At 42.2% G+C, this 22,092-nt stretch overlaps 1 protein-coding gene across 1 annotated transcript in view; it reads left to right on the top strand.

Annotated features, from left to right (window-relative positions):
• The window catches only part of dnajc17 (DnaJ (Hsp40) homolog, subfamily C, member 17), a 163,231-nt gene that overhangs the window by 86,061 nt on the left and 55,078 nt on the right, over positions 1 to 22,092 (top strand). The window contains exons 9-10 of the mRNA XM_043698256.1: positions 2,055 to 2,135; positions 8,745 to 8,879. Coding sequence (XP_043554191.1) covers positions 2,055 to 2,135; positions 8,745 to 8,879 — 216 coding nt within the window. The remainder of the gene's footprint in view (positions 1 to 2,054; positions 2,136 to 8,744; positions 8,880 to 22,092) is intronic.

Here is a 22,092-nt window from a genome sequence, read left to right as displayed (position 1 = left end):
TCCTTCCAAGATATCAGAACTGCAGATTTAAGCAGCTTTGAGAAATTGGTGTTGTGGGAATAAGAGTATGAAATGATGTAAGTAAGATGTAAATAATTATTAGCTTAAATTGAAATAACTGGATACCTAAGATTGAATTTTTTAAAAATGCAGACCAAATAGTTCATTTGTAAGTTGAAGAATTAGCCTCTATCAAATTAGTTGTTATCATGTCATCATGGGGCTCAGTAAACTTTATATCCTGTCACAAACTGTAGAATGCCATGCCTGTTGGAGTCTGGTAAAGAACCTATTATCCACGAGGGATAGTGGGTTTTTTCATAATAGCTTGGGATTGGCAGTGTGATGTATTTAAAAAATATTCTAAAAGGTTGATCCTACTGCTGAACTCCTTTGCAAGCGATTCTGCAAGAAAATCACGCAATTTCATTTTATTTGAAAGCTATACACCTCTTGTAAGCACTTTTATTTTGGTAACTCTCCAAGTGCGAACTTTCCAAGCACTGAATTTTTGAAGTCTGTTTTCATATCTTGGCCTGATCTTTAAGCACCACCACCCCCACCCCCACCCCATCCAGTTTTGAACTTCCTGAAATGTTCCCACTCTAATTAAGAAGCTGGGTCCCAATAGACCTCCCAGCGTTCATGGCCATATGGTTTGTAAAGGAGGCTTTCTTTGTTCAATGCTGGGTAAATACACTACATGCTGTTATGCTGGGGTCAGTGACCACAAGCTCAAAAGAAGGGTAGGAATCTGACACCTTCCCACATCTACTTGTAGAACATGTCTCCATATGGACATTGAGTGAGCATTACATCAGGCTCAGACATGACCCATCTCTAATTATATGGTTTGCTGAGCCTTGTGTTGACACAAAAGGGGATTGAGTACCATAGAACACTGTCCCAGAGAAATGTAGTGGAAAGAGAGAGTAAAGAAGAAAGTCAAACAAATGTTGCAGTCTCTTGTTGATTCCCAGGGTTTCTAGTTCCTGTGTTTGAAGGGCAGTGTTAGCCATCCATTGCATAAATTATGTGTTATATTGAACATCAGAAATATTATGTCTGTGTCAGCAAGCACAAAAAGGTACTGAGATCTGATGAACTAGTGGGCACCTGCAAAAATTGTAATGGGTAACAAAAAGATCCTGTACACTGCAATTTCAATGTAATGCTACAATCAATTACTTTCCAGAAATACAAGGTCATATATAATGCCCACCAGCCACTGTAGGATGGCCAGAGTGCTGCTACCTGTTGAACTAAAGATGCTGAACCTCCCAATTTTTCCATACCTATGGTTATCAGTTTCCAGATACCAGAGAATAAAAAAAAAACTTCTCCTGCATTTCATTTGAGACACAACTTGCAGGCATGCATTGATGTTAACAAGATATGGCTGTGTTCTCAGGTCAAGAATTCTGTGGGGAGGGATAATGAGCAGGAGGTTAGTGACTGGAGAGCACAAAAACTAACAAATCAAATGAAGGAATTCACCACAGTCCCCCTCCATGCTAGAAATTTGCCTTCCCATTCTGTCCTATACTGTCCACAGTTGGACACCATTCTGACACTAACAATTTCCTGTGAAGGCAACAGGTACAGTGCTGACTGTAGTCTCATGGAAAGAATAATATAACATCTAAAGTTCTATATTTGTTTTTGTTTTTGAAATACTTTTCTTTTTTTTTAACATGATTCTTTCTTCCCTATCTTGTCCTCTCTCCCTTTCAGTGAATGTAAATACAGTTATGAAAGCACTGCAAGAAGGGACAAAGTAATAAGTATTGTAAAATGTAAATTAGTGATGACTTAAAACATTAACAATTAATATAAAACAATAACCTGTTATACACTCAGGCATTTGTTGTTTCAAATACATGTTCTGTTTAACTGTTTGCCGATATGTTTTTTGCCTTTGGTTTGAAGTTATACTTTATGGACATAACTAAATGTTGAGTGCTGTTTATTAAATGCTTTAAAGTCCAAAACTGGCAGAGGGTGGTGTTTTGAGCTGGTATCAGATACTAATCAAGAGATATTTCTTCCTACAGTACGGTGAGGTTTTGAACTTGCTCATATCTAGTAAAAAGAAAGGCTCCGCTATTGTGGAATTCTCCTCAACCAAGACTGCTGTGAGTATTGTGTCTCTACTTTTCCAACGTGGATATAACCTTCTCATCCTCAACACCTATCTGTTGCCTTGGTCAGTAAGTTATCTGTGCCACACAGGCCTGAAGATAGAGTCATAGAGACGTACAGCACAGAAACAGACCCTTCAGTTTAACCCGTCCATGCTGACCCAGATATCCCAACCCAATCTAATCCCACCTGCCAGCACCTGGCCCATATCCCTCTAAACCCTTCCTATTCATGTACCTATCCAGATGCCTTTTAAATGTTGGCAATTGTACCGGCGTCCACCACTTCTTCTGGCAGCTCATTTCGTACACACACCATCCTCTGCATGAAAAGGTTCCCCCTTAGGTCTCTTTTACATCTTTCCCCTCTCACCCTAAACCTATGCCCTCTAGTTCTGGACTGCCCCACCCCAGGGAAAAGACTTTGTCTATTTCTCCTATCCGTGTCCCTCATGATTTTATAAACCTCTATAAAGTCACCCCTCAGTCTCCGACGCTCCAGGGAAAACAGCCCAGCCTATTCAACTTCTTCCTATAGGTCGAATCCTCCAACCCTGGCAACATCCTTGTAAACCTTTTTCTGAACCCTTTCAAGTTTCACAACACCCTTCTGATAGGAAGGAGACCACAATTGCATGCAACATTCCACCAGTGGCCTAATCAATGTCCTGGCTGAACAACAGGCTTTTGCTAAGACAGTTTATCTAAGCCAGAGTACATAAGAACATAAAAAATAGGATCAGGAGTAGGCCATCTGGCCCTTTGAGCGCACTCTGCCATTCAATAAGATCATGGCTGATCTTTTCGTTATCTCAGCTCCACTTACCTGCCCTCTCACCATAACCCTTAACTTTTTGAACAGTAAAGGAATTATCTATCTATCTTAGCTTTAAAATCATTTAATGAGGAACCTCAACACCTTCACTTGGCTGGAAATTCCACAGATTCAGAACCCTCTGGGTGAAGAAGTTCCTTCTCAATTCAGTCCTAAATCTACTCCGCCTAATTTTGAGGCGATGCCCTTTTGTTCTAGTTTCACCTGCCAGTGGAAACATCTTCTCTACTTCTATCTTATCTTTTCCTTTCATAATTTTATAGGTTTCTGTATGATCTCCTCTCATTCTCCTAAATTCCAATGAATGTAATCCCAGTCTACACAGTCTCTTCTCATAAGCCATACCCTTCAACTCTGGAATCAACGTAGTGAACCTCCTCTCCACTCCCTGTAGTGCCAGTGTATCATTTCACAAGGAAGGAGACCAAAACTGCACGTAGTACTCCAGGTGTGGCCTCACCAGCACCCAGTACAGCTGCAGCATAATATTCCTGCTTTTAAACTCAATCCCTTTAGCAGTGAAGGACAAAATTCCTTTTGCCTTCTTAATTGCCTGTTGTACTGCAGACCAACCTTTTGTGATTCATGCAGAAGTCCCTCTGCACAGAAGTATGCTGTAAATTTTTACCATTCAAATAATTGTCCTTTTTACTGTTACTCCTACCAAAATGAATGACTGTACATTTATTAACATTGTATTCCATCTGCCAGACCTTTGCCCACTCACTTAAATTATCTCTGTCTGTCTGCAAAGTTTTACAGTCCTCTGCACATGTTGCTCTACCACTACGCTTACTGTCATCCACAAACTTTGACATACTGCATGTTGTCCCAAAGATCAAATCATCTTTGTAAATTGTGAGTAATTGTGGTCCCAACACTGATCCCTGAGGGATATCAGTAATCACTGATCACCAACCAGAAAAGCACTCATTTATCCTCATGGTTTTCTTCCTGTTAGTTAACCAATCCTCGGTCCATGCTGATTATATTATCCATAATACCGTGCATCTTTATCTTATGCAGCAGCCTTTTGAGCAGCACCTTGTCAAATGCCTTTTGGAAATATAGATACACCACATCTTCGGGGTCCCTGTTGTTCACTATGCTCATAATGTCTTCATAGAGTTCCTGTAAATTAGTTGAGTGTGATCTACCTTTCATAAACCATGCTGCGTTTATCCAGTGGACAATTTCTATCTCGATGTCTTGCTATTTCTTCCTTGATAATAGATTCAAGCATTTTGCCTACCCCAAAAGTGAAACTAACCGGTCTGTAATTCCTCATCTTTTGTCTACCTCCTTTTTTTAGACAGTGGCATCACATTTGTTGTTTTCCAATCTGCTGGAACTGCCCCAGAGTCCAGGGACTTCTGGAAAATTCCACAAGTGCATTCGCTGTGTCTCCTGGCATCTCTTTCAGTATCCTGGGATGCATTCATCAGGGTCAGGAGACTTCAGGTTCCATTAGCTTGCCCAACCCTATCTCTTTCGTGATAATGATTGTTTCCAGGTTCACAGATTCACAACTCTCTGGGTAAAGAAGTTCCTTGTCAATTTAGTCCTAAATATACTCCCCCTAATTTTGAGGGGGGGCAGGGAGCTCCTTGTCAATTACTGTTCTCCACATTGAAGACCGACACACAATACCTGTTCATATCCCATTACTAAATCCCCCTTCACATCCTGAAAAAGACCAATGTTTACCTTAGCCACTCTTTTTCAGTTGGAGCAGCGTCTGTGGAGAGAAAGCAGAGTTAGCTGTGCAAGTCTAGTGACCTTTCTTCAGAACTCAGAATGCTGTGAAGATGCATCGCTGGACTTGTAACGTTGACTCTGCTTTGTCTCCAAAGATACTGCCAGACCTGCTGTACCTTTTCAGACTTTCGTATCTAATTAATTAATGTTGGAGAAAGCTATGTGTTAAATGTATTAAACATGTAAGACTGAGTTTGTCTGGGCCTCATGGTGCAAACTGTCAGGTTTGAAAGTTTGCACGATCCCTACAGGCTATCGGCTGGAAACCGCTTTACTAGATTGAATGGTGAGCAGATGCTCTCTGCTGCCATGTCTTCATTTTTGTTATCTTAATACACTGACTTTTGCTGAGCTACAGTCCAAAGTAATCTTTTTGCAGCCAATCCCAGTGACACCTTTTATATGTGTCTTAAAACAGCAAGTGCGGTTATATACCAGAAGATCGATGGTTTTGAACAGATTCCACATCCCCACTTCTGGTGCAAGCTTTATTTCAGCTAGCACCACTTTATAAAACGCCCACTGCACTGATTACTAACTCCCCATGTTTATACAATCAATTCACACCCAAGTAACCCCTATTTAAAGTATCCATTACCTGCCCCTTGTTCTACTAGGTTTCAGGTATCATTCCAGGCCATATGAGATGACCACAAGTGCTGATTGATCATGGGTGACATTGCAACCTATTTCATTTGACTGTCAGTTTGAAGCACTAACATGGCAGATCAGATTGATTAGCACAAACTAAATCCTGATTTCTATATTGACTATAAAAGTGACCTTGTTTTCTATTATTTTAAAACTTACTTATGATAGCGGCACTATTTCGTTTTAAGATGATAAGATTGAAGAATGAAGCCCATTGCCAAATTATGTATTTGACCAGATAAAGCTAGTGAATATTTTGACCTCTGACAATACACTCACCAACAGAACAAATACAAAACTGTAACAGAGAGGGGAGTCAGTTTAACAATTTAGATTACCTACAGTGTGGAAACAGGCCCTTTGGACCAACCAGTCCACACCAACCCTCCGAAGAATAACCCGCCCAGACCCATTTCCCTCTGACTAATGCACCTAACACTATGGGCAATTTAGCATGGCCAATTCATCTGACTTGCACATCTTTGGACTATGGGAGGAAACCAGAGCACCCAGAGGAAACCCATGCAGACACAGGGAGAATGTGCAAACTCCACACAGACAGTCGCCTGACACTGGAATCGAATCTGGGACCCTGGTGCTGTGAGGTAGCAGTGCTAATCATTGAGCCACCATGCTGCCCCTTATTAAAATTCAGCTCAGTTTCCAGGCGTAAGAGCAGAATTAAGCCTGTTGAGTCTGCTCTGTCAACCTCTGAAAATCATAGAATCCCTATGGTGTGAAAACTTGCCATTTGGCCCATCGAGTCCATACGCACCCTCCGAAGAGCATCCCACCAAGACCTACCCTATTCCTGTAACCCTGCATTTCCCATGGCCAGTCCACCTAACCTGCACGTCTTTGGGTGGAAACTGGAGCACCCAGACTGCTCATGCAGACACAGGAGAGCATGTAAACTCCACACAGGGAGTCGCCTGTGGGTGGAATTGGAACCCAGGTTCCTGGCGCTGTGAGTCAACAGTGCTAAACCCAATCCTGGCTGATCTAATCATCCTCAACTCCACTTTCCTTCCTTTTTCTATAACTTTGGATTCCCTTTCTGATTAAAATTTTGTCTCTTTCAGCCTTAAGTATACCAAATGCCCCAGCTTCACAGCCCTTTTTGGTTAAAAAAAATTCACAATCCTCAGAGTATAAATTTTTCCTCATCTCTGTTTTAAATATGTGACACTATTCTGAGATCGTGTGCAGCAATGTCCTGAAAATGCCACTGCCTCACTGAGAAGTCCTGCCCTGATGGAGAATCATCCTCACTATCAAACCCACAGACAAGGGAGGTGCAGTAGTTGTTTGGTGCACTGACCTCTGAAACCAGGTGCCAACTTGCAGACACCTCTTCCTACCTCCCCCTCGACGATGACCTCACCTCCCATCACCAAACCATTATCTCCCAGACCATCCACAACCTCATCACCTCTGGGGATCTCCCATTCACAGCCTCCAACCTCATTGTTCGTGAACCCCTCAACGCCCGTTTATACCTCCTACCAAAGATTCACAAACCTGTCAACCCGTTGTCTCAGCCTGCCCTGCCCCACTGAACTCATCTCTGCCTACCTTGACACGGTCCTGTCCCCCTTAGTCCAGGAACTCCCCACCTACTTTAGGGTCACCACCCATGTCCTTCACTTCCTTCAAGATTTTCAATTCCCCAGCCCCCGAAACTGTATTGTCACCATGGACATCCAGTCCCTGTACACATCTATCTGCCACGACAAAGGTCTCCAGCCTTCCGTTTCATCCTCTCATGCCGTCCCAACCAGTACCCTTTCACCGACAACCTCATCGGCATGGCTGACCTGTCCTCACCCTTAACAACTTCTTCTTCCAATCCTCCCACTTCCCCCAAACCAACGGGGTAACCATGGGCACCCGTATGGGACACAGCTATGCCTGCTTCTTTGTTGGGTACTTGGAACGGTCCATCTTCTGCAGTTAGACTGACACCACCCCTCACCAGTTCCTCCTCTACATCGATGACTGTATCAGCGCCACCTCGTGCTCCCATGAGTTGGTTGAACAGTTCATCAACTTCACCAACACCTTTCACCCCGATCTCAAATTTACCTGGACCATCTCAGACACCTTCCTCCCTTTCCTGGACCTCTCCATCTCCATCTCTGGTGAACGACTAAACATCTGCTATAAGACCACCAGTCCAGCAGCTACCTGGATTACACATCTTCCCACCCTACCTCCTGTGAAAATACCATCCCTTATTCCCAATTCCGTCGCATCTGTTCCCAGGATGACCAATTCCACCTTAGAAAATCCCAGATGGTCTCCTTCGTCCAAGTCTGCAATTTCTCCTCCCACGATGATGCCTTCCAGCGCATCACCTCCACATCCCACACCACCACCCTTGAACACAACCCCTCCCAACACAACAAGAACAGTACACCTCTGGTCCTCATCTTCCTCCCCATCAACCTCTGCATACGTCGCATCATCTTCTGCCACCTACAAATGTATACCCCACCACCATATATATATTTCCCTCCCCATCCCTATCGCTGTTCTAGAGAGACCATTCCCTCCGCGACACTCTCGTAAGGTCAACACCCCCTGCGCCCACACCACTCCCCTCACCTCCATCCAAGGCCCATTCCACATCCAACAGAAATTTACTTGTACTTCCACCAATGTCATCCGCTGTATCTGGGAGACCGGATGCCTACTTGCGGACCATTTCAGAGAACATCTCTAGGACCCCCGCGCCAACTGACCCTGCTGCTCCATGGCTGAACACTTCAACACCCCTCCCACTTAGTTAAGGACAAGCAGATCCTGGGCCTCCTCCATAGCCATACCGTTAACACCTGACACCTGGACGAAGAATGCCTCATATTCTGCCCTGGGACCCTGCAACTAAACAAGATCAATGTGGATTCCAACAGTTTCCTCATTTCCCCGCCACCCCCCCCCCCCCCCCCCAATCTTGTCTCATCAACTACCATCACCCCAACCCACCTTTCTCCCATTTATCTTTCAGACCCCAGGCCCACAAACCTCATTCCTGATGAAGGGCTTATGCCCGAAACGTTGATTCTCCTGCTCCTCGGATGCTGCCTGACCTGCTGTGCTTTTCCAACACCACACTCACGACTCTGATCTCCAGCATTGGCAGACCTCACTTTCTACTTGGAGAACCAACATGTCTTGCTTGCCTATTCAATGCCACTATTGATTTGTGACACAGGTGGTAAATGGGAGGGTATTGGGGCCTGATACATAGATCTCTTGTGGGAAAATGATCAGTGATTTAAGCGCCCTCATTCAAGGTTTATATATCCGCTCCAAAAATTATCAATGTCAATTAATCCATGATTTATTTTGAACAGGAGCTTGCTTTTAAAAATGAGACTGGGTTAACAAGTAACCCACTGAAGATCTCCTGGTTGGAAGGATCACCCCCTCCAAATACAAGCAACCCTACATCATCATCTTTGGAGACAAGTTCATCTAATCTGTTCCAGGTAGGATAATGTCTAAAATAGCTCTTTTATTGTGTGTGTGCACATGATCTGGATATCACTGTCTACCCCATCCCTAATTGACCTTGAGTAGATGATGGTGAGCTGTTGACTTGAAGTACTGCAGTCCTTGAGGTGTAGCTACAGATACAGTGCTGTTCGGAAGGGAATTCCAAGATTTTGACCCAACGAAACTGAAGGAGTGGTGTATGACTTGGAGGGGTAATTGAGATGATGGGATTCCCATGCATCTATTGTCCTTGCCCTTCTAAGGGTAGAGGTTGAGAGTGTGGAGGTCGATCATCAATGGAACCTTGCTGCATTGTCTGTTGTAAATGGTACATGCTGTTGCCACTGTGTATCTGAAAAGGGAATAAATATTGAAGGTGGTGGATGGAGGTACCAAAGCAGGCTTTGTCCTAGGCGATGTTGGAGCGACACCATCTAAGCTGATGGAGAGTATTATATTGCACTTATGGCTTGTAAATGGTGAACAGATTTTGAGAAGATAGGAGACCAAGTTACTCGCTGCAGAATTCCTAGCTTCTGATCACTTCTTATAGCCACAGTATTTGTATGGCTGGTCCAGTTGATTTTTGGTCAATGGTAGCTTCTGATCACTTCTTATAGCCACAGTATTTGTATGGCTGGTCCAGTTGATTTTTGGTCAATGGTAACCTCCAAGATGTTGACAGTGTGGAATTCAGAAATCGGAATACCATTGGTATTCAAGGTAAGATGGTTAAATTCTTTCTTGGTTGACACTGTTATTACCTGACACTTGACAGGCCAAGTCTGGATGTTATCTTGGTTGATTCTGAACATTGTGCAATCATCAGTGAGCAACCTTCTTCTGACCTTATCATGTTGGGAGGTTCATTGATGAAGTAGCTGAAGGTGATTAGGCCTCACACTCTTGCGATTATGCCTTTTTGTATCTGCTGTATGACCTCAGACATTTGCAATGTCCCAGATCATTCAAGGTTTTGGGGAAATCTCTCCAATTCATTGCTTGCCATCAGATTATAGTGAATTGGAAAACTTTGTCTAAGCAATGCAGGCAGACAGGCTATTCAGGTGGTCTAGTGAATGAAGACGTTAATGATGTACAATACTAATCTTCATGCTGAGAGATTAATAAACCAATTCGCTGTTGTAGCAATAAAACTTCCACAACTTGTCTCCATGTGGTCTAAAGATGGGAAAAATAGACAATGGTTTCTCATCTTGATCACTTTCTGTTCTTTGTTGGAAGGTGTGTGTATGTATATTGAGTGGGGATAATGATAAAACTAACTGTTTGACTCTTACTAGGAGAACTGCCTAGCTTTGGACTCCGATGGAGAATGGCCGCATAGGCAAAGTACTGAAGGCAAATTGGCAACATAGCATTATACCTTAACAACATCCATCGTCTGCAAGAGAGAAAATTGAAGGGCTGTTTTGAATAAGGCTGTGTAAAAATCTAAAATGTCTGTAAGGCACACAGGCTTCTGCAGACTTCAGACAGTATGTTTCTACTATAAACATATTGAATATATTCAAGTTACTGGTACTGTTTCAAATGGAATCCTTGTAGAGAATTTAGACAGGACCCCTTTCTATCTGAAAATATCTGGAGCAAAATGCCATCAGACTGGCTGTTGATAAGATTGCTGAGTCAGAAGATTATTGGTCAATGCAGCACTCCAAGCCATAAACTCATAATCACAGCTGACAAACTCAGTAAGATATTACACTTTCTTCTTTGGTCTTTCCTTCTTTGAAGAAGGACAGGGAGCTCTCTGTTTCTGTGTACAACTGTGTGTATGTCAACATGTATGCAAGCATGCTGGCTTTAACTAATCTATATTATAAATATAGTGCATCCTAAATTGGCATGTGTTACCAGCAGTCTCAGTTCCCATCTGTGTGAATTTGAGATTTAGACTGACTAATTTACCTTGATGAAATCAGCCAGTATTAATTTACAGCAGTGAAATGTTGCAGTCTGGAAGAGGCACAGACTACACTTTGTTTGTGGATTGCTTTCCACTTCATGAACCTAGAAATTTACAACCATCTTATCACCCACATTTCTCCACCAAATGACATTTCAACTTTGACTAGCTTGTAAATGGTTTAGCCCACAATCTCGCATTGAACAGCTGCCTTGAAGGGAAAAGCCCTTTATTCTGTCATGGGATGTGGACAATGCTGGTAAGGGGTAAGGTCCCTTCCAAAATTGCCATGGAACTGAGTGGCTTGCTGCTTCAGGTCAGTGGGCAGTCGAAAGTCAACCTCATTGCTGTAGGATTGGAGTCGCATTTGAGCCAGAATGGGTAAAGATAGCTGATTCCTTTCTCTAAAGAATATTTGTGAACCAGATGGATCTTTACAACAATCGGTAATGGGTTCATTGTCTCCATTACTGAGTCAGGCTTTGTATTCCAGATTTGTTGATTTGAATTTAAATTCCACCATCTGGCATAATAGGATTCCACCCTGTCGCCAACACATGCCCTGGTCCTTTTGATTCATACTTGCTCCTATTTTCCTGACTGTACATGAACAGTGCTAAAGAATATAGCTGGCTTTATAAAATATGGATATACTACAGGGATAATATTTTCAGAGAGAATGCAAAACAGATATTGATGAAATGCATTGAGCTTTAGAGTATTCCCACTGGTTGATGAGCCCAGTTAACCAGACAGCAATAATTTACAGATGGCACCAAAATTAGAAACAATTTTACGCAGAGATTTGTTAAGCGTAATAGAAATTAATTAGGCGGGTTTTGTAACAAGCAGACAATCTACACTGTACACCAAAGTAGTGAAGGTTGAGACTTGATGGACCAACAGCCTCATTCTTTGTACTGTGATGTTATTTGGTTTTATGTACCAAGTACAAGTTGAGAATCATGGACACCATTTCTATAAATGACTTCTTCAAAAATTTGACTTGCTGTGATTTGTACTTACTTGCAAAATCCAGGGTGTAAAATTAAGCATCATCCCTTATAAAACCAAGAATATTCTCAACAATTTTAGAAGTCTCACACTGTCTGCAGGTGAAGTAAGTTGATGTTCACTGATATGGATCATTAGTCAGTGATTGAATGTATAAACATTTATTTAGTTAAACTAACTTTTTTGCGTATTAATAGAAAATCAAAAAGACATTGCATTTTCAGATATTAATGAATCATCATGTTGTGTGACACTATCACTGTGCTAAATGAGAGAGTTTGATCGATCTAGCAACTCAAGACTGGTAATCCGTGAGGTGTTTTGGGTCATCATCAACAGCACAGTGGCTCAGTGGTTAGCACTGCTACCTCACAGCGCCAGTGACCCAGGTTCAATTCCAGGTGTAGGTATCTGTCTGTGTGGAGTTTGCACATTCTCCCCGTGTCTGTGTGGGTTTCCTCCGGGTGCTTTGGTTTCCTCCCACAGTCCAAAGATGTGCAGGTCAGGTGAATTGGCCATGCTAAATTGCCCATAATGTAGGTGTATCAGTCAGAGGGAAATGGGTCTGGGTGGGTTGCTCTTCAGAGGGTCGGTGTGGACTTGTTGGGCCGAAGGGCCTGTTTCCACACTGTAGGGAATCTAATGTAATCTAATCTAATTGTGTTCCAAAACAATCTGTAACTTCATGGCTGACATATCCCGCATTCAACCATTATTGTCAAGCAAGGCGATCAACCCTAGTTCAATGGAAAGTGCAGGAGGGCATGTCAGGAACTGTACAAAGCTTATCTAAAAAAACAAGGTGTCAACCTTGTGAAGCTGAAAGATATGGCCACTAGTATGCCAGACAACATTAGCAGCCAGTGATAGAGCTAAGCTCTACAACCAGCAGATCCCAAGTCTAACTCTGCAGACCTGCCATACCTAATTGTGAGTGTTGGTGGGGAATTAAGAACTCACCGGAGGTTCTAATATTCTGAATTGTGATTAACTGTTTAAGTGCAGAATAAGGTGTTGCTGCTGGAAGCTTAATCTTTGGGATGCAGTTTGTTCTTAACATCAGGAATCCTTTAAAACAAATTGTTTGAGATAAAACTACTGAACATTTCCAGACTTAATACTTACACAATGCTAAGAAAAATGCAGCAACTACCAGTGGTGACCTCTCTTTTTTGGAGCAGCTAAATCTTCAGGGACTTTTAAATCATATCCATTTCAGACTATTGGTACAAAACTACATTTACTTTGGAGTGATAAATTCAATAATATCTGAACACTACACCTGTCAAAAGCACCAGGCATGTCCATAGTATGGTCCATGAATTAATGAAGCTTGTTTAGCTCCATTGTTTTAGTGTTCCAATTGGTTAGTTTATTGTGCAATGATTGCTGGAAGTTATTGAGCAAAAGCCATGGTACAGTTGTTAGATAAAAGACACAGTTTAAAAGTAAGTAAAGGTAAGATACTTCTAAAAGTGAAAGACACTCAAGTAGATTAACATTGTAGGTATTTCACTCTCACTCATTCCCTCCCTCCCTCCAAAAAGCTGTCATTTTTCTTTTAAGTCCATGATTTGGAGATGCCTGTGTTGGACTGGGGTGTACAAAGTTAAAAATCACACAACACCAGGTTATAGTCCAACAGGTTTAATTGGAAGCACACTAGGTTTCAGAGCGACGCTCCTTCATCAGGTGATTGGAGGAGCTCCGAAAGCTAGTGTGCTTCCAATTAAACCTGTTGGACTATAACCTGGTGTTGTGTGATTTTCAACATTTTTCTTTTAAGGCATTGATACTTTGAAAGTGGCCCTCTGTCACCTGTGGTACTTATCCTTTCTTCTGTTCAATGCCTAATCTACATTCTCATGGTGAATCATCAGTGAAACCTTTTTTACTCCTGAACAAAATCACGTTAACAATGATTACATTGTGCATTGTCTGCTGTCCTCACTGACGTAGAGGCCCAGTCTGAAATTCACAATTCTGACTGAGCCTGGAACTATTTCAAAATATTTTTTCAAATTCTTTTAATTTCCAAGTTTTAGTTTTAAAAATTAGCTTTTAAACTGTTGTTTTAAGATTGCCAGATCATAATTAGACTGTTTTGGTGCACCAAATAACCTTACTCATGGGTTTGTTTGGTTGGATGAGGCTTGGATTAGAACACAACTAATTAAAATAAGGTTTAGTTCTTAAATAAGATGCCTCTGCAGTTTCATTAAAGCATTCTCTCAGTATTCTAGTGAGTAACCCAGCCTGAGAACAGGGAAAGTAAAAGAACTTTGTCCTTTTAAGTTATCTTGACAGCACTGATGGGTGGTACATCTTCCCTTCCTGTTCACCACCCTCAAATGTTTCCTTTCCTCTGTTCTTGTATGAGAAAAAGGTTGCCCTGCGTTTCCTTGTTTTTTTTCAGAAATAAATTTGCTGTGTTCATCGTTTGGAGGATGAATAAAAATAGTGTTTCTGGAAGACGTTCAAAGCGCTCTCTCAAGTTTGAATGCTGGCCCAGCTGGATCTGTAGGTTTCACACTGACAAATGCCTGATCCCCTTTCACCAAGGCATGTCCAGGCCACCTGCAAAAGTGCTTCCTCTGCACTGCCTCAAGGAAGTGTAAAGGTTAAAGTCCTTGGGTGCAAAAAGTCAGTTCTCCACTACTGGAGAAGGCACTCGATTAGGACAAGTGCCCCCTCTTCACTGTCTTTTCATCTTTTCAGTCACCTCCTCACTACCCTAAACTGGAATCTCATGCGATAAGACAAAATCTTTAGTCTTTGAAGGGTATTATTTTCCACGTAACTAGATTCCTTGTGGCAAACCTTTCCATGTCAAGTTAATGTCTCTTGAAAACTTCACAGTCAGCAAGTTGATGAGATATTCTTCCTGGACCAAGCTGGATTTGATTTCAAGCCAACAACATTGAGGCAATTCACTGCGCCATCCAGTTCCCATACACTAACATAAAACAGTTTGCAAAATCATTGGAGTACAATCTTATTTATCCAAAATGCTGTTTCCTCTGACAATTTCATGCCAAATACTGGTCAGGAATAAATTAGGAATCTATTCAATGGTAGTATTGCTCAAATGAAAAACACAATTGCTCAGAAAGACCTCATGTAAAAAGGTCTTGAGTGCAATATAAGTTGTAAGAAGTAGAAGCTGAAAATGTGTTGCTGGAAAAGCACAGCAGGTCAGGCAGCATCCAAGGAGCAGGAGAATCGACGTTTCGGGCATGAGCCCTTCTTCAGGAAAAGAAGTAGAAGTAGAAGGCCCAGTGTTCAGTATGTTGGGTCAGTCAGTGCCTACAGAACAACTTAGGTACTGATATCTGCCCATATCTTTTGGTTATAGAGCGAGATATCAATAAAGTTTCTATGATTGCTACCTGTTAACGTCCCTAGTTGGACTATGTGTTGCCAAGTGAGATTAACTCTATACCGATGAGTAGACAGTCGGTAAACAATGTGCTGACTCACACAAGAAGCAACGAGATGGTCAAATGGTTGAGTAAAACAAATTTTTAAAATTTTAGAATGGGCCAGCACTTACACCACTCATCCTTAATTGCTGAGAGGGCTAAATGTCAACCACATTACTGTTGCTTACATCTAGGCCAGATATGTAAGGATGACAGATTTCCTTCCCTGAAAGGTATGAACGAATCAGATTGGATTTTTATGATAACTGACAGGCTAACTTTTTATTAGATTCAAATTTAATTATGGACCATGTGGGACCATGAAATATAGGAACAGAATTAGGCAGTTTGGCCCATCAAATCTGCACCACCATTCGATCATGGCTGGGATTTGAACCCATATGCCCAGAACATTAGTTAGAGATTTTAGATTACTAGTCCAGAAACATAGCCATCATGCTATTGCCTCAACTAATTTACAGCTGCTTTCCAGATTTAAAAGTTTCTGTCTTGCTCGTATCCTCCAACACCAGTTTCAGAAATTGCATTGAATAACATCATCTCATCACATCACAAGACATTCGAATGACCCACATAAGCACAGCCTGGAAACCTGAGGAGACACTTCCTCAAGCTGTCACCAAAGTGAAAAGCATTGTTCATGCAATATCTAATGCAATTCACCAGTCTGCAAATGTATGGATATGTGTGTGCAGAGGACATGTTTTGGATGTGTTGCTTAGTCATGTTGTTGGAAGAATGCTCATTTGAACCAAAACTGGAAGAGCTTTCAATTCACTCAAAATCAGACCACCAGAGTTAAGAGAAAGTGAAAGGAAAATGTACATTCAGACTAGTATACCTCAGTAGAGCTGGCTTTGTTGCAGGAAGGAGCTAACAGGGGCTGTTGCTACAGGTTCACGAGCATTTCAATTTGCAGCAAACTTGGAGGCCAGCTATTGTAAAGTGACCTTGAGAGAAAGATGGATGTTGTAAAAACAAGGGAGAAATGCAAAGCAACCCATGAACTAGATAGGAAGTAACAACAACAACTTCAGCTGGGCTTGCAGATTAAAACATAATTGTTCCCTTGTGAGTTGCTCATTCATCCACTGAAAAAAATAAATAAATCTGACCCATGAACTAATATTGATTTTGTACTTTTTGGGTCTATGTCTTTCAAGTCAATGAATTATGGGAATGTAACAGCTTCACAGTGGGAGTTGGAAATTCACATTTGAGCATGTTTTTCTTCCACAGATGTTCTCTGTTTGGGATATCTGATTATCTATTCAGCATCCTTTTTATTTTAGAAATGTATCCCTGACCCAGCACAAAGGACAATGTTGCTCCTTATTGAATTTTGCAGCTGGTCTTTGGATAGTCCTTGCTCCCTTCCAACTTCACGGAATTAAACTCATTCACTATAGCGTCAGTTCAGTCGTCACTCGATACTTACTGAGAAGGTCTCACCAGGGAGTTGGCTTCAACAGCCCTGGCTTGAGCTTGATTGTTGATTCTTGACTCCTGGTCATAGTTTAGACCTGTCCTGCTTCAGATCATAAGTATATACTAAATAATATTTAATATACTTCTGTAAAACTAAATCATCCATTGACTCTTTTTGCAGAGACTGTATTATCGAAGTGAAAGAGGATTAGAGCAAAGCAACAATAATGTGTATTCATGTAGCACCTTTAACGTAGTAAAATATCCCGATTTTAGGAAAGTGTTACTGAAACACAAGATTTGCACAATTGTCTGAAGGAAGAAAGGCAGGGATATTTAAGGAGGGAATTCCTGAGCTCAGAGCCTTGTCAGCTAAAGGAATGACCATGAAGTCAGGACCAGAATGGGAGGAATTCCAATATCCTGGAGGTGTGGTTGGGCTGGAGTATATTGCATGACTGAGAGGGGCAGAGGGATTTGAAAACAGTTACGAACTTTTAAAAGTAAAATATTGCTTTAACAGGAGTCAAGATGATCATTGAACAGAGCTGATGAGTGAATAGGACTTGGTACAAGTTAGGACGCAAGCAGCAGTGGTTTGGGTGATCTCCAGTTTTGAGAGAGTGAAACCTGGGATGTTGACCAGGGATGTTAGAATAGCTGAATCTCAAGCTATCAAAGGTATGGATGAGGATTCCATCAATAGATGAACTGAGGGAGATGAAAATGAAAGTTGGGCATTAAAACAGAGGTGAAGATAGGTTTCAATGGTGACATGAATAAATGATTGGAAGCCCATCTCTGGGCCACACATCTCCAAGGTTGCAAGTTGCCTAGTTCAACCTCCGGTAGTTGCTGTGGTGAATGATGGAGTTGATGATTTGGAAACAGAATTTGTGGCAGAGACTGCAAACAATAGTTCCAACAATCATAGAATCATAGAATTGCTACAGTGTGAAAACCAGCTATTTGGTTCAACAAGTCCACACTGACCCCTCCCCCTCCCTGAAAGAGTAAGTCACCCCTACCCTATTAGTCTACATTTATCTCTGACTGACTAATGCACCTAACCTACACGTCCCTGAACACTTAACAAATCTTGCAGCATTTGTAGAGAGAATCAAATTTAACATTTCAAGTCCAATGTGACAGTTTCTGAAGAGGAGCCATATTGGACTCGAAGCATTAACACTTTCTCTGCCAACAAATGCTGCCAGACCTGCTGAGTTTCTCCTGCATTTACTATTTTTATTTCATCAATGATCTTATCAAGTGGTCTCGAGAAAACAAAAGCGTGTGAGAAGGCCAGGCATATCTTCTATATAGTCAAGCTAGAAGGCGAGACCAATAGTTCAGGCAACTATGTCATCAGAAGAGCATAGGAGAAAAGACAACATCGAAGGAATGAACTTGTGTTTATATTGTGACTGATTGTAATGCGTAACATATCCACCTCATAAATTTTGGGTGGCATGATGGCTCAGTGGTTAACACTGCTGCTTCAAAGCACTATGGACGCAGGTTCGATTTCAGCCTTGGGTGACTGTGTGGATTTTGCACATTCTACCCATGTCTGTGTAGGTTTCCACTAGGTGTTCCAGTTTCCTCCCACAGTCCAAAGGTGTGCACATTAGTAGGTTAGCATGCTAAATTGTCCCGTAGTGTCCAGGGATGTGTAGGCTAGATGGGTTAGCCATGGGAAATGTTGGGTTATGGGGATAGGGTGGGTGAGTAGCATATGGGTGTGGGTGAGGTGCTCTTTGGAGGGTCAATTCAGACTCAATGGGCCAAACGGTGTCCATCTGTATTGTAAAGATTCTATGATTCTATAATTCCAGTTGGTTGCCAATCAAAGGAACATGACAACCAGGTCACGCACACCAATATTTTGGAGAGAATAAATAAGAAGGATGAGCAGTACAGAACTGGATACAGAACTGGCTGAAAGGTAGAAGACAGAGGTTGGTGGTGGAGGGTTGTTTTTCAGACTGGAGGCCTGTGACCAGTGGAGTGCCACAGGATCAGTGCTGAGTCCTCTACTTTTTGTCTTTTGTGTAAATAATTTGAATGTGAGCACAAGAGGTACAGTTCGTAAGTTTACAGATGACACCAAAATTGGAGGTGTAGTAGACAGCGAACATGGTTACCTCAGAGTACAACAGGATCTTGATTAGATTGGCCAATGGGCTGAAAAGTGGGAGATGGAGTTTAATTCAGATAAATGCAAGGTGCTGCATTTTGGGAAAGTAAATCTTAGCAGGACTTATACACTTAATGGTAAGGTCCTCGGGAGTGTTGCTGAACAAAGAGACTTTGGAGTGCAGGTTCATAGCTCCTTGAAAGTGGAGTCACAGGTAGATAGGATAGTGAAGAAGGCGTTTGGTGTGCTTTCATTTATTGGTCAGAGTATTGAGTACAGGAGCTGGGAGGTCATGTTGCGGCTGGACAGGACATTGGTTAGGCCACTGTTGGAATATTGCGTGCATTTCTGGTCTCCTTCTTATCGGAAGGATGTTATGAAACTTGAAAGATGTTGCCAGGATTGGAGGATTTGAGCTATAGGGAGATGTTGAATAGGCTGGGGCTGTTTCCCTGGAGCGTCGGAGGCTGAGGGATGACCTAAAAGAAGTTTATAAAATAATGAGATGCATGAATAGGATAAATAGACAAGGTCTTTTCCCTGGTGTGGGGGAATCAAGAACTAGAGGGCATAGAATGAGGGGGGAAAGATATAAAAAAGACGTAAGGAGCAACTTTTTCATGCAGAGGGTGGTACATGTGTGGAATCAGCTGCCAGAGGAAATGGTGGAGGCTGGTACAATTGCAACATTTTTAAAGGAAGGGTTTAGAGGGATATGGGCCGGGTGCTGGCCGGTGGGACTAGATTGGGTTGGGATATCTGGTTGGTATAGACGGCTTGAACCGAAGGGTCTGTTTCTATGCTGTACATCTGATTCTATGACTATGACTCTAGTAATCTGTTGTTGGTGGTTTCGGTTAAGGGAGAAATGCTGATCAGCACATTGGGATGTCTGTCTACAGTTTGTGCAATGTTTTGTGAGTGCTTGATTAGGCTTCAATTTGTATACAAAATGCAGCGCCTCCAGGAGTCGTCAGTGCTGCACCAGGAGTATCAGCCCTGAGCATGCTCATTTGTGAGTGGACCATGTGCATAAACCCTGCTGGCTCAAAGGCCACAAACTGAGCTGGTTGAGCAAGATTATTTTGTTATTGCCTGAGGGACTTGGGTGTTGTTGAGAAAGTAATGATTTCCTCGGAGGCAAAAGCTGAAGAGAAAACTCCATGGGATGATGAACTGAGCGTAAGAAAATTAAAGGCAGGGCGATTCAGTGTAAACCATACGTGGGAAAAGGAAATGCATCTCAGCGGGCCTGATGGGAATGTTGCCATAATCAATTAATAAGTGAATATAATGAAAAGAACGGCTGAGGGGTTAAACAACAGTGATAAATTATAGTCTGCCCTGATGTCTTTCATTTTTTTGCAACAAATGTTTACGCATGGAAGGAATGCCATCCCTCTTCTTCCTTTTCCAACCGGATGAGCATTAAGAATGGACCAGCCAGCTGGAGGATGTGCCATACCCATATGGGTGGGGCAGGAAAACTCATCATGCTGTTGCCAAATGGATACCTTTGCCAAGTCATTATCATCTGCCTGTCAGCTGTTGGTTAATAGGAAATTGGCTGTTTTCTGGAAGCTGAGGTGCAGCATCTAAAAGTTTGTTGCCTTTTGAGCACATATGTCAATGTCACCAAGTACTTATAATCAACTAGAGGATCAGAGGAGAAAGCTTTTTGCCTTGCCTCTAAACCACAGACCAGAAGACATAGGAGCAGAAATTAGGCCATTTGGCCCATCAGGTCTGCTCCACCAGTCAATCATGGCTGATAGGTTTTTCAAAGCCTTTGTTTCACTGTAACTGTGTAACTACATGTAGAGTTCTCAATTCTTCACTGAGTCTTTTCCAAGCATTACCCACAGTGCACTTTTTATAGTTCCCAAGTGCCATTATAAAATCTTTAGAGGGTAGTTATGAGCTGTAAGTGAGTACAGAACAGTAATCTCACTTGGGGTTTCAGGTTTCTTTACGAACTGTAAAAGAGAAACTTCAGTCATATTGCAGCTGTTAGGCTAATCTATCAGTGAAAGAAAGTGAGCTGGTGTGCTGTGACATCTATAATGTTTCATAATACCTGACCTGAGATGCTGTGTTTTCTCTGTTCATGTGACTGATCTATGATGATGGTCACCTTGAAGTGTTGTAAACACTGTGGGTTTATAACCTGGTTATGGTGAACTGATATTTCAGACATGGTATTGTTAGTATAACCACCACAGACCATTTTGAGAAACTTGAAACAAAATGTTTAGTTTCCTAATGGATTAGTTTGTCAAAGCAGTGAATATCTGAAGCATACAGGTCAGGAATTCCAATCCCATTGACAGTTCTAAGAAAGCTAATAGTAACTGGTGTAGCAATTGGGAATTACAATTGATTCAGTGTCCTGAGATAGAAAGCAAATTTCATCCAGGTGGACAAAGAGCAAGTATAAGATAAGGTTTGAGTGTGTTGTTTCCAGTTTAGCAAAGCAGTTGCCAAAACAGCAGTTTAGGCTGAGATAAATGCATGCTGCAGCATAAATGAATTACCCAGCTTTTCTTCCAGTGTAAAATTGACACAAACAGTATTTCCAATTAATCGACTGGCTGAATTCGTGAACTGAAATGGTTGGTGCATGGGAGATTTTTGCCACGTGAAATGCACGTTGAATCTTAAAATCTTAAGCAAGGAATGACGTGGAATCTGACCATCGCTGTGTGTCTTTGGGGCCTCCGTGATATTCTTGCATTTGCTAATCAAAATGTACCAAACCCATAAAGCTTTGCTGTTTCACTTAATGGACAATCTAAGCCTCTGAAAGACCTTGATGCATTTTAAGTTACAACTCGGTCAATTCCCCCTCCCACTCTGCCGAGGACACGCAGGTCCTGGGCCACCTTCATCGCCATTCCCTTACCACTCGACGCCTGGAGGAAGAGTGCCTCATCTTCTGCCTCAGGACCCTCCAACCCCACAGCATCAATGTTGATTTCACCAGTTTTCATTTCCACTCCCCCCACCTTACCCCAGTTCCAACCTTCCAGCTCAGCACTGCCCTCATGACCCATCCCATCTGTCCATCTTCCTTCCCACCTATCCGCTCCACCCTCCCGTCCAACCTTTACCCCCATCTCCATCCACCTATTGTACTCTCAGCTACCTTCCCCTCAGCCCCACTCCCCTCCCATTTATCTCTCCACCCCTGAGGCTCCCATCCTCATTCCTGATGAAGGGCTTTTGCCCGAAACGTTGATTCTCCTGCTCCT

This window comes from Chiloscyllium plagiosum, chromosome 10 (assembly GCF_004010195.1).
Source record: "Chiloscyllium plagiosum isolate BGI_BamShark_2017 chromosome 10, ASM401019v2, whole genome shotgun sequence".
NCBI lineage: Eukaryota > Metazoa > Chordata > Chondrichthyes > Orectolobiformes > Hemiscylliidae > Chiloscyllium > Chiloscyllium plagiosum.
Note: the sequence above shows the minus strand (reverse complement) of the source record. Positions and strands in the feature narration are given on the sequence as shown.